The following is a 13128-nucleotide window of genomic DNA, read 5'->3' as shown; positions in this document are numbered from 1 at the left end:
TGTGTTCAATAAACTTACCTCATATTTCTTTTTCATCTTTAAAGCAACTGTAAGAAACGATTCCAAAGAACTGGCTTTAGCTAAATCATCTCGAAGGTTTTCATTTTCAGGTAAAACTAGACTGAAAAAAAATTATCCAAGCTCAGAACAATTCTTACAATTCTTTATTATATAAGCATATATTATTTAAATGAAACTAAAGTGAAAATTATAGACTTTAACTTCTTTTTTAAAACTCTTGATAGTTTATACTTTTAGTTTGAGAATCTATTTTTTTTTTACAAAGTGACAGTGTGCTTTCTATCAAATGGTAAAAAAGTAGATAGTTCTGCAAGACTTCTATGAACATGCAGTGTTAGCACATTACCAATTAACCCTTTCGAGATGGGTCACGGGTGAAAGGCCATGTCATCTCGTTTGTTGACTCGCATTTAAAATTTTATAGAACAACTATTTTGTGAATTATGTCAATAACTTTGGTATCAAACTGTAGATTATAATTCAAATTTTAGTACTATATATTACTCAATTTCTCAATTTAAAAGCAAATATTAAGAAAACAGAGATAAACAGATTTTTGTGTGTCATGTGGTATGATGAATGCAGCACTGGTTCAAATTAGATGTTTGTGAATTCAAAATACTAAGTCTATAGTTTCGTATGAATTAGAAAATCAAATTACTGATATTGACAAGCTAGAATATAAAATAAGAGTCTCTTATCTTTTCAATTTACTAAGATATTGCTCATGAAATATATAAAACACAGTGGCACCCCACCCACCACTTTCCATTTTTGGAAACACTCCCTTATATATACACTTACTTCTATACATGACATGAAAAACCAATTGGAAGCTGATAATGTCCCCCTAGTGACTTTCTTAGCCATTTTAATGGGCTTGGCGCCATTTCTTTTGAACCAATATTTCAACGAGGTAGGGTGTGTCTTTAGTCTGCTTGAAATTTCATGTTTTTTGGACTAAAATACATCTTAGTTAATAAGCTTGATAAATTATAGTGGAATTCTATGGTATTAATGTAGTAATTTATGATTTTTTAGTTATTCAAATGTATATATAAAAACCTAAAAAAAATTATTTTGTTTCAAATCCTCCACGTGGAAATTTTTTAAAGGCTAGCAAGGTCGTAACTAGAAGAGATAATTGTTTGCTTTACTTCTCTTGTTACTGTTCTATGTTTTAAGAAAAATAGCTTTAAGATCTTATTTCAAAATAGCAATAATCTATATACAATGTATAATAATTGAAATGAGACTATTTAACAAAATATTAGTCGACTAAAACACAGCCAAGACCAGTTACTTTGTACAGACCAAAGGTCAGTTTTATGTTATTTAATAAGTGCACGTGAGCCTCATCATTGTAACTTCTGTATTGTTAGCCAGGCACGGGTGAAAGGTCAATATAATAAAAACAATAAATATACATATAAATGTATAATGTTATGAGATTTAAGGTATTTTGTCTAAACATTTATGTTTTCATGTTATAATTTGCATTCATTCTAGAATGAAAGAGGCATAATTTATGTTTATTTCCTAAATTTTTTATGGTGGTTGCGAGATCGGTCAAATTTACCGATCCCGTACAGAGATTAATTACTGAAAATAACACATAAAATATAAAGTTTTTTCTTAAGAAATGTTTGATAACTATCCAGACATTATAAAGATTTTGCATGTGAAATTTCAAAATTTTCTGATGCATAAAAGTATTTTTTATCTTAAAATGAATATTACTTTGCATGATAGACAGGCAAAATGTGAAAAGAAGAAAAAAAAAGGCATGACAGAAACACTGCTTTACAAACCTTAAGAGTTAATAAAAAAAATTTGATATTTTGCGTATGAAAGCATTGTAATGTTTACTGAGAATCTTCCAAATTTCGTTAACATTTGCTAACTAATTTAAAAGTTATAGCATGAAAATTATAATAAGCACAAAATGGTTACGAGGTCAGTCTCAGGGATCAACCCCATGCTGAAAGAGATAATCATAAAAGAACACGTTATATTCCTGAATATGTTCTTTACATCCGAAAGAAGAAAAATCTAGTAATATTAAAATGCTATTTAGTATATCAATCCATGCAACATAAAGTAATATTAAAAATGACTACGAGTCAATTACAGAAGCAGCAAAAATTATATACACTGGAAATGCAACCCATTATTCAACTTATATTTATACACAAAAAATCCACCAATCACAAATTCATCACATTCAAAAACAATATTGTAAGAATCACATTTATAAAGCACTTATAGAAATAAAATATGTTTGTTCTGTTGATAAGCACAAAGCTGCACAATAGGCTAGTTGTGCTGTGCCCACCATTTAGCTGCAGTTTTAATACAACTAAGAAAATATAGTCATCTAAAAATAGATGAATACATAAAAGTTTAAACTTAAAATTTTGTATGTTAAAACTGTATAATGTTATTTAAAAATATAATGAAATACTTTCAATTTCTTGTTTTTTAGATATATCTATTATAAAACCGTATCAAAGATTGACTGAAAAGGTACTTTTTTGTCCAATTGTTGTTAGCAAGTTCACTTAACTTTGAATGAGCAATGTCATTGGAAGTTCAGTTCAAGTATATCTCTACATTTAAATTTGATGACAAGCAGGTTATACTCCTTTAGGAAAATTTTCAAGCCAACTGAGTAAAAAGGATCTTCCTATAAATCTTGAAAGTTTACAACCTGACATCATATTTGCATCACAAAGGTCACAATAATGGCTAAATTTGGATTTAGAATAGGGTAGAATAGTTTTTTAGTGATATAAGCTGTTTATAAAATGTTTCATATTTTTGCTTTGTTAGAAAATAAACAGAATCAAACATTGTAGAGCAGGAAAGGATTAAATGGTTAATAAGCATGTACTTTTAGAAAAAATACTATCTTTAGTGTTCAAAATTGAAGAAGGATCATAAGGTGGAATAATGTTTTGAAAGTCTACTTTTACTGAAATTATAGTGCAATAATATCAGACGAAAACATCAAGTTGTCACATTGAATAAAAGAAGAAAAGGTGTTACATCAACATTTTTCTATCATCTTTGTAGTCAATTTTACAAACAGTTCTATGCATAAATTCTAAAATCAATATAGTATCGTCATAACTTATGCAGACCCACCTATGATGAAATAATTTAAAGAGATGGCCACGAACGAATGACAATGGACATGGATATTTCTTGACAAATTCCAAGTATTCAAGAGCCATTTTCCAGGCAGGTGGACTGATACCATGGAAAAGGGCAGGATTGTGTAAATTTCCCTCTATGAAATAAAAATAATTTTGTGTAAACTTTGAAAAGGAATGACTTAATTACTCAGAAAATATCCTTAATAGCACTGTTATACTTATTTTACATCATAGTTTACTAAACAATTTTAGGCTTAAGTATTTACACCAATTGAAAAATCATTTGGCTAAGCTATTAGTTTAAAACTCTAATAAAGTAGGTTTATCTAAGGCTTAAGTATTTACACCAATTGAAAATCATTTGGCTAAGCTGTTAGTTTAAAGCTCTAATACAGTAGATTTATCCAAGGCTCATTTATCAATCACAACTTGAAAGAAACTTAATATAAAAACCTTTATTGATTCCCATGGGTCAAAAATTAAACAATACATTTTAGTGATTAGTAAGCATTACAAGCATTTGTGATATAATAAAATCCCATTTCACTGTTCAAATCTGAGCACAACTTTAAATAGTCTAACAGTATTTTTCTTGGGTTATTACTTGGTTTCCTACACCAAATCAGTCTACATATTCCTTGTAAGCACTATGGTTGCATGTGAACACTAAATTGCTTTTAAAAAAAATTGTGGCAAATTTTATATAGATGTGCAGTGTTTATTTTTCTTCCATTCAAATAAATCAAAGTAACCCTTTTAATTCAAATTTTAACTTAGATCAATATCATAAGTTCTGAAAGTTTTTATGGAAAAAAAATATCTCAGAATTTGATCATATATTTTGAACCAGACTGTTTTTATTTTTATCTGAACAGCAAGTACAGAATCATAAATCTTCTTTTCGTTAACTTCTTAAAAGATAACACATAACATACTTTTGAATTTAATGATTTATCTATTTACACTCAGATGATTTTAATCATTTCTAATAATTTGTATAATTTTTTCATCTATAATCTTTTTTTTCAAAGCATATTTTATTAATTTTAGGATGTCACTTTAAATTTTGTTGCTAGTATAAACTAATACAAGAATTTACCTTCCTGTACCCCATCTTAACGAAATTCCACAAGTTAAATAATTTTGTATTTATAAACTTACTTTAATATCTGATAATCATCAACAGAACAGGAAAGAATCTAAAAAAATTTGAGAATAGTTGGTCGTTTTGATATGATCAAAATTTACCCTTAGAACCTGAAACTACACGTAATCACTTGAAGACTTGTTCAAGTAAGACACCCAACTATTCAAACATGTTTAATCAGGAAAGTAGGTTTTTACTAAATTGATTATACAAGTGTCTAATTTATATTAAAGTCATAAATGGAGGAAAGATTTAATAATTTGATACTTTTGGTCTCAATGTTTAGAAAACCAGTATATCTATTATCCAAAAATTGTATTACAAATATGAATACCTTACCTGCAATCATTACACCATCCACACCAGTTTCTTCTAAGCATCTTTGAATATCAACAAGATACTGTATATTTCCATTTGCAAACACAGGAATACTAACATTCTTTCTGAAACATAAAGACAACATTTTGTTGTTATGATAAATATTCTAACTGTAGTAATGCATGTTAAGAACAATGCTTTGGTTTAATTTCAGCATTTTTTTTTTTTTATATACAGAATAGTTTAGTACTCTGAAAAGTTCCTGGTTATATCTGTTCTCTAGGTACATATTTCACATAATCTGCATTCATTTCAGCAGTTATAGTTATTCTATCACAAAACCATGTTATTTTCAGGTACAACTGGAGCCAACAGATGATTATTCAAAATCACAATACCAGGAAGATCCACCAAGATGGCCATTATTAAAATATTAGCCACTTCCCAAGTTTTTCTGGAACAATACAGCTACTGAATCAAAGAGAAAGGTCACATCTTCACACGACAAAATAATGCAGGAACATGTCTATGCCTCACTTTCAAGTAAGAGCACAGTTCTAGTGCAATATCCCACAATCCTAGATCTTTCTTATAGATTCAAAGGAAGATTTAATTCCCAGCTCATACTAACTTATACAAACCTCTGTACCACTCCTCTATTTGAGCATGATAGCATGACCCATGTCCCAGAGAAAAGAAGACACAGAAACTTTGCCAAAAGTAAAGGTTCTATGGATGATATGCCACCTTAGCCCAGTGTGAGGATTAACACAAGTTTATGGCTACTTACATCCTGTTTCCATGAATATTAGTCAAATGCAGAACACCTACATGAAAGAATAAAATCATGCAATTTTTAACAGCCACACTTTCAATTTCTTTGTCTCAGGACCTTTCTAAGTATAAATCTTCAAATTAACTTTAAAGAACAAATTAAGCATCTAACTAACATACTCATGGTTTTCATTAATCATGTCCTTTGGTGACACATAAACCATCACCCTTATACGTGGGATAAACAAAGAGGCTCCAACAGGAAAACAAACTAAACAAAAACCATTAGTTAAAATATATGTATAAATCTAACACCATAACCTACAGTAGTAACATACAAGGTAAAATAAAACTGAATATGATATGAAATACACTGAACATAACAGAAACTGAGGAAGATACAGAGTTAAGTGAAACATAAATAAATTCAAAATACAATGTTATTAAACTGAACATAATGCAAGACAAAATATATTGGATAATTAACTTAAAATAAATAAAACAAGTAAAAGCATAAATGAATTTAAAAATTGGAATTTATAAAAAATAAAACAAAGTAAAATTCAAACAGAGTAAATTAGAATAAATTTCAAAATGTCTCCACTACCTCTTAATGCAGATGCAGCCAAAATTTTTGCTTCCACATATTCCCAATAGTATGTGATATTCATTGATGTACTCCAACCCTTGCATTATGAAAAGGTGTGAAGTACCTCTTGGCTTACATTTCCAGGAACCACAAACTGCTTCACAGATTGGCTACCACACTTCTATCGCTTGTAATGATGGTACATTATCTTGGACTTATAACAGACCATACAATGCCAGATATTATGTGCATCAGTTTATGTTCCACATTGCTGCACAGCAAGTAGTGTTTAAGCTATATCTGGTTTGTGGGTTCTTCATTTGCTCTTTTTTGAAGTTGCTGAATACTCATTTGTGATGTCCTTCCACAAGCAGAAGTTTCATTATCCATGCTTATCAGTACCATTACTGCGATGACTTTGATCACTGCAAGATGTTCGGGATCTAAACATATAACAAAAAGGACCATCTCCCATTGGTTAGAGAGATAATCCATCCACTTTTTCCTGCTGTTGACAAAGATGATGCAGTGTAATTAATTAAAGTCTGAATATTTCAAAGTTAATTAGCCATTTCAGTGAACTTCCTGCCATACATGTTGTAACAGTTGTGTTTGACAAATACAAAAACTACAAGCAGTTCCTTATTTGTAATAAAGTATTGACATTCAGAAACTGGTAGTATACAGCTATCATGCTCTATATTATCCTTATGCAGGTACACCACCAATTTTTCAGCACCTTGCCAGATTATCCATTTTGTCAGACCAACAGAGGTCACATAATAATAATTCAACAATACATCTCTGACCCACTAATTATACCCCTCACGTGTCTCTAAAGCCCCATGGACTGCTAGAAACTTAAATAAAACAAATATTAAATGATTAAAGAAATTCATTAGTACAAGTATAAATGAAACAGGTCTATTAGTACCGTATGAATGAAAATGGTTTATTAATTAATGTATTTACAAAGAATGTTGCAGTAGTACCACTTTCAAAGTGGCAAATTTTAGAATTTTACCGGAATTGTAGAGCTAATCACAAAGGTCTGGAAGTTGAGGGCTGTCAGGATTACTGTCTGTTTCATCATGGATTTACGATGTTACAGGAGGAACACCCGGGGTATTTGAAGTTGAAGCCACAGAATTATCAGATGTAGGCCTACTGCTCTGACACACACATTCTTTTTGCCCATGTTTTTAAACATTTCATCCAAGCGAAGTTGTTTTATGTGCTTTAATCTTTCCCTGTGTAATGCTTCATACAGCAACTGAAGAGTCATTAGCTCTTGTTCTGTCATGAAGGTAGTTGCTCTAGCCTACTGATTAATTCACCTGTCAACTCATTTAACTTGTCCATAGTAAGTCTTTCAGCTACATCTGTTTTATCTTCATCTCCGTCGTCTTCATCACTTTCATTGTTTTTATCGGGATTCAGAACAATATCCATAATTTCAGAGTCAGTATAATGATGAACAACAGGAGTTTCTTTGTTGACATTCATCCACTCAGCCAGACTTTCTTCATTAAGCTTACTTGCTATACCCTTGGCAGCAGGTCCCATAAAATTTTTTGCATACTCAAGCAACTCATGAATAACTTCTTTCTCCTTTGGTACATTAAATTCTGTAAAGTTATTGTCAACATTGTCTACAGATGTGCATTGTGCTTGGGTTTCAGACACAAAAAACTTTTTAGACCATTCTAAGGTAATTCAGTGGTAATCCAGCCATTTTTATTTGCACAGTATATTACCGGGTAAATTTTAATGCTTTTTAAGGCCCTAGGACATTTACTTTTTCCTATCACCAGTAGCTTACATCTGCTGCATTTGAGCACCCTAGGATGGTAACTATCCTTAGATTGTTTGAATCCTGTGGGACATTCTTCGTCCTCTGCTGTTAATGTCCTTCGTGGTGTGCATCGCCAATATAATGCAGTTTCATCTGAATTACACGCTTGCTCAAGACCGAAGTGCTCGTCAGCTACAAGCTTAGCAAATACGTCCACATACTCGGCAGCTCCTTTGTGGTTTGCAGACAGGTTTTCACCACACACTTTAAGCATGGAAATTCCATGACACTTCTTAAACCTTTAAAGCCATCCTTCACTATAATCACACTCATGTTCTAACTTAAGTTCTTTATGGAACAACTTAGCCTGTTCTGTTAACATGCTACCCGACAAGTCCACTCCATCACTACGACATTGTCAAAACCATTCCATCAACAGTCAATCATTGCTTAGTACTCTTACCATCTTTCATAGTTTTTCCTAACGATCATTTGCTTGGAATCACTGTCTGCAAAGAATTTCATTATTTTGTCTCTTTGGTTCTTTAGATCATAAACAGTTGATGAACCAATACCATACACATCACAAAGTTTCCACACAGAAACACCACAGTCAAGTTGTTTCAACAGTTCTACTATGTTTTGTATCATTACAAACTCGTGCTTATGCTTGACACCATGATTGTCAGTTGGCCATTGCCTAGAAGCCATAGCTAGGGTTAAATGTAAGCAAAATAAGCTAAGAATTGCACAGAACCGAGGGATCACCAACAACAACTGCAGTTGTAAACAATTAACTCTTTCAAGACAGAGGCACATGATGCCATCTTTAAATTATCTCTCTGTTGACATGAATAAAATATTTAATTAAACAACTTTCTTTAAATATTTTTTTCAGAAAAAAATGTTATTTTCAAGTACATTATATATTTAATTCTGTGTTGTAAAAAATTGAAGAAAAAATCGAAACTAAATATTCGTATCTTGTTAAACTACATATTCTTGGCAACATTCATGAAAAAATTAAAGTAATTTGATCCACTAGTTTAATATTTATAAGAAAATTTTCACAAGAGTGATGTACCTATTTAAAATGTAAGTAGTCTGTCCCAAAAGAGCATGCGCCTCACACAATGCCATCTGTGGCCGCCCAGTGGACTAATCTGGCAGTTGCAGGAATTTCAAGTGCAGTCTCATAATTTTTTCCAGATTTAAGAAGGGACGGAACATCAGTTGCCAGAAAATCAGTGGTATACTGTATCTGTAACATCACAATTACAATTCTACTATCACTTTTCAGTATTTCAATCAAAGCACTGTTCTGGAACTGGAATGCTTGTTCAATTTTCTATTCAAAATGAGTATCAGTCTTAGTCAAAGCAAAAGGTGGTATAAATATCTTGAAGAAATTGATTGCATACCAATGATAGAGTAATTTAAAAGCCTAAAAATGTGTGCGACCATCTTACTTGGTTTCAGGCTGGGGTCAGTCCTTGACCATTGCAATATTTTGCAGAATCAGTACCCAATGTTTATGAGATAGAAAAAATATTATATGTGCATTAACACACATGTTCCTGGTTTCATTTTCAAGTCTGCATCTCTGAATAAATGATAATTTCTTTCACTGCTGCCCTCTAAGTGTAAGCTCTATCAGCCTCTTAAAAGTGGCAGAAGTTGTTACACAAGCTGAATGGCATAAGGCATAATTCATACAATCCTTCTTTTCAGCTTAAGTTGCTAGTATCTAGAAGCTAAATTTAGAATATTGAGCCAAATGGTACCTTCCAATACATCTAGGCATCTGTTCATTCACAACAAAGGAAATTCATCAATGTACATTACTGTATTCACCCACATGAAATCATGTAAAACCTTTGGTATTCATTCTTTCCTCTATACTACTGGAGACAACCAAGCACTTTCCAATGGTTGTATTATTCCACTCTTCAACATTTACTCAATTTCAGCATTGACAACATCCCTATTTCACCTGGTTATGTGTAATGATGTGTTACTGTTGTTCTACTCATTCAGCTAACTGTTCCAACAAACACATTAGCAAACTCAATGAGCAATTCACAATGATCATGTATCTGGGTTGAATTCAGATTGACAGCACAATCATAAACCAGTGACTTCAGAATACAGGAAGCCACGTATTCACTTTTGGATTCAGAACAACTACAACTGTATCAAGCATGCATGGCTGATTTGTATCAGTTCTGTCCCCATTATTGTTCTGATTACTATTCTAAATTGAAGCTAAACACCTGAATGCCCAAAATTATAGATCAGCACCAAATCTCAGACAGATAAGTGGTCGAGCAAGTGCAACATGGTCTAATTGAGTAGCCAATTAGTTTTAAAAAATCTTGTATCTTCATGCCAATTAAAAATGTGTAAATGAGTCCATATTCAGTGCAAGCATAAACATATATCATAACTGGGACAAGGAAATATTTAAGCTGGTCAAAATAACCACTAAATCTAAACTTATTGTACAAAGCTGACAAGACAAAAACATACTTAACAGACAGCCAAGAAAATTTCATGAGGTTTCCCCTGACCAATTTCAACTGAAATAGATGGTACAAAGAGCTGCTTCATGTAAAAGATTTAGTTATTTTCTTGAAGTTCTTAAGCTTAAGTTTCAAGCCAACTGTTGTAATTCTGGAAGTCATATAAACAGTAAAATCACTATAGCATTACACCATAGTGGCTTTAAAAAAAAGATAATTGTGTCAATCAAATATCGTTAGAATTAAATTTAAATTACTGCCATTTCCAGTGTTTTACAAACACTTATACATTATGCATTGAAGATCTCTACCCTATTTACTTCTAATATTAAAATCAAAATGAAAACCACCGTTTGAACTAAAATAAAAAAAAATATAGATTTTCTTACCACTGTTGAGAATGATGGATTGTGAATTATATAAATACTTACTTCACGGCTTTGATGTGTTCCCAGCTAGCTAACCCTGTCAATGGCCCTTTCTGTTCCTTCGTTCTTCCGTGAACAGTCAGCAACTACGGTACAAAGTCATATCATTCATTTCATGTTTCTTTAATACTGGAACATTATAAAACTCTACATTAAGTCCATTGTAATAACACTGTTAATTCACAAAGAAATAGTTTCACCCACAATTACATTATTTCAAATAATCATAAAATATTTATAAAGAAAATATTTTCTATAGAGAGTAATTTTTGGTAGGGTTCATTAATAGAAATCCAACAAATTTGTAAAACATAAACTCCTGTATTGAAAATCTTCCATCAACATATGAGAATATCTCAATATTGTTACAAATATGAAAATAAGTCATCAACAAAATTCTTTGGAACCACATAAACTACACCATATAATTTAAACAACTCCTGCATTAATTATAGACCTCACCCTAGAAGTTAAGGGTTAGTGTAATGAAAAAGCTAACTTTGAGGTATTATATATTAAAAGTTGTTTTTATGACTGAAATTTAAAAGATATGTTTGGGACCTGATTGAGTTTTTATTAAGATATATATATATATAAAATATTTTAATCTACTTTTTTAACTACTCTTGGAGCATTATTCTTGGAGCAATAAATAACTTGTAGATGTTTTGAAATACAGAAACAAAACCAGTTGAAAAATTATAGACTGGCTTGCAAAAAATGTCCTAAGTTCAATATATTTAATAATATTATACTTAAGTTTTCATTTCCTCACAGCTGTGAAAATCAGATAATCTGTTGCAACAGACAGTTATAAACTAAGCCTAAATATGTTATTAAGCATAAATTAACAGTAAGTATATCAATGAACTCATTACTTTTCGAGTTTTGCATTATCTAATTACTAATAGCTACTGTTTACAGTATTTATTATATAACCTGAGTAATTTTTACAATACTCTAATGTGTTTAATTCGTTAAATACTTGTTTTTATAATGTTCACTACCAGTGGGTCCACTTATTTTATCGTATTGAATAATTGCATATTTTTGCCTATTACAGCACTCAGTGCAAAGAAGTGAAAGAAAAATTGAGTGAAATCACTCATTTTCTATGTAAACTACATAGTGGACCCCATCAGTAATTAGCAGAACATTAAAGGACAGTAAGGGACCTTTTGGTCCTTCTAGGCTATCCTATCCACTAAATTAACTAAACTCTTAAAGAACACAAAGCCAACCCTTATCATTCAAATATTTATCAAGTATTCCCTTAAACTCATTTTAATTAACTGCATCTACCACATCTGATGGTAATCCATTCCAATGGGCCAAACACCCTGTTAGAAAAAAAAAAGTGTCTTAGTTGAAATTACTATTTCCCCACCAAAATTTATACTTTTGTCCCCTAGACTTACCATTTTCACCATTAAATATGAAAAAAGATGATGCATCAATACTATCAATTCCCTTAACAACCCTAGAAACCTCAACAAGATCCACTCTAACTCTTCCTTTTTCAAAAGAAAACAAGTTCAGAGATCTTAACCTAGTCTCATATGATAACCTTTCCATTTCAGGTACCATTCTAGTAGCTCTCCCCTGAACCATTTCCAACAATTCAATGTCCTTTCTAGATTAATTGCAACACTTAATAATATTTCTAATTTTTGTGTGATTCGTATGTTATTAGGGACCATAGAATATAGGAATAATAGCATAGAACTATACACATAAAAACAATCTTTTTAACACATGCTAAGATAACATAATGTTGTTAAAATGTTCACACGCATGCAAAGTTCTTAACATCTTACACTTAAGTAGCACTATGCATGTTAGATTTCAAATAGACCTGAACAATTACACCGATTAGTATCAAGCAAAATAACTATTAATCAAAAATTATGATTAAATCAATTAATTTCAAGAAAACAATCAACTAATTGAAATTTATGGAAATACTTGCTTACGTACACCTACTTCTGTCTATGATGTGTGAATAACCAATCAAATGATCAGAATGCCCCCCCATGTGGTATTGTCAGTCTCTAGAAGGTGGGAAGCTCCCAAGATTATTTCCTTATGACGAATTTCAGAAGGAATGGGCTAAGTGAAAATGTTGTTCAAAAAACAATATTTTTGATTTACCCAAATACAGTTTAGTTAATAAGCCTGATAAATTACAGTGGAATTCTGCAATATTGATAGATTAATTTATAATACTTGGTTATTTTAAAGTGCATAAGTAAAACCTAAAGAAATTATATTGTTTTACATCCTTCACATGCGAAATTTGACAAGGCTTAGAAAATTATGGCAAGCAGACAAACTTATTAGTTTTGTAAATATAAAAACATTTGTAAATATAAAAAC

At 31.1% G+C, this 13128-nt stretch overlaps 1 protein-coding gene across 1 annotated transcript in view; it reads right to left on the bottom strand.

Annotated features, from left to right (window-relative positions):
• LOC106476596 (tRNA-dihydrouridine(16/17) synthase [NAD(P)(+)]-like) overlaps positions 1-13128 on the bottom strand; it is a 49330-nt gene that overhangs the window by 22027 nt on the left and 14175 nt on the right. Inside the window, exons 4-7 of the mRNA XM_013937244.2 lie at positions 10756-10838; positions 4666-4769; positions 3169-3313; positions 19-121 (exon numbers count right to left, since the gene is read on the bottom strand). Coding sequence (XP_013792698.1) covers positions 19-121; positions 3169-3313; positions 4666-4769; positions 10756-10838 — 435 coding nt within the window. The remainder of the gene's footprint in view (positions 1-18; positions 122-3168; positions 3314-4665; positions 4770-10755; positions 10839-13128) is intronic.

Source organism: Limulus polyphemus, unplaced genomic scaffold, assembly GCF_000517525.1.
Source record: "Limulus polyphemus unplaced genomic scaffold, Limulus_polyphemus-2.1.2 Scaffold157, whole genome shotgun sequence".
NCBI classification, from domain to species: Eukaryota; Metazoa; Arthropoda; class Merostomata; order Xiphosura; family Limulidae; genus Limulus; species Limulus polyphemus.
Note: the sequence above shows the minus strand (reverse complement) of the source record. Positions and strands in the feature narration are given on the sequence as shown.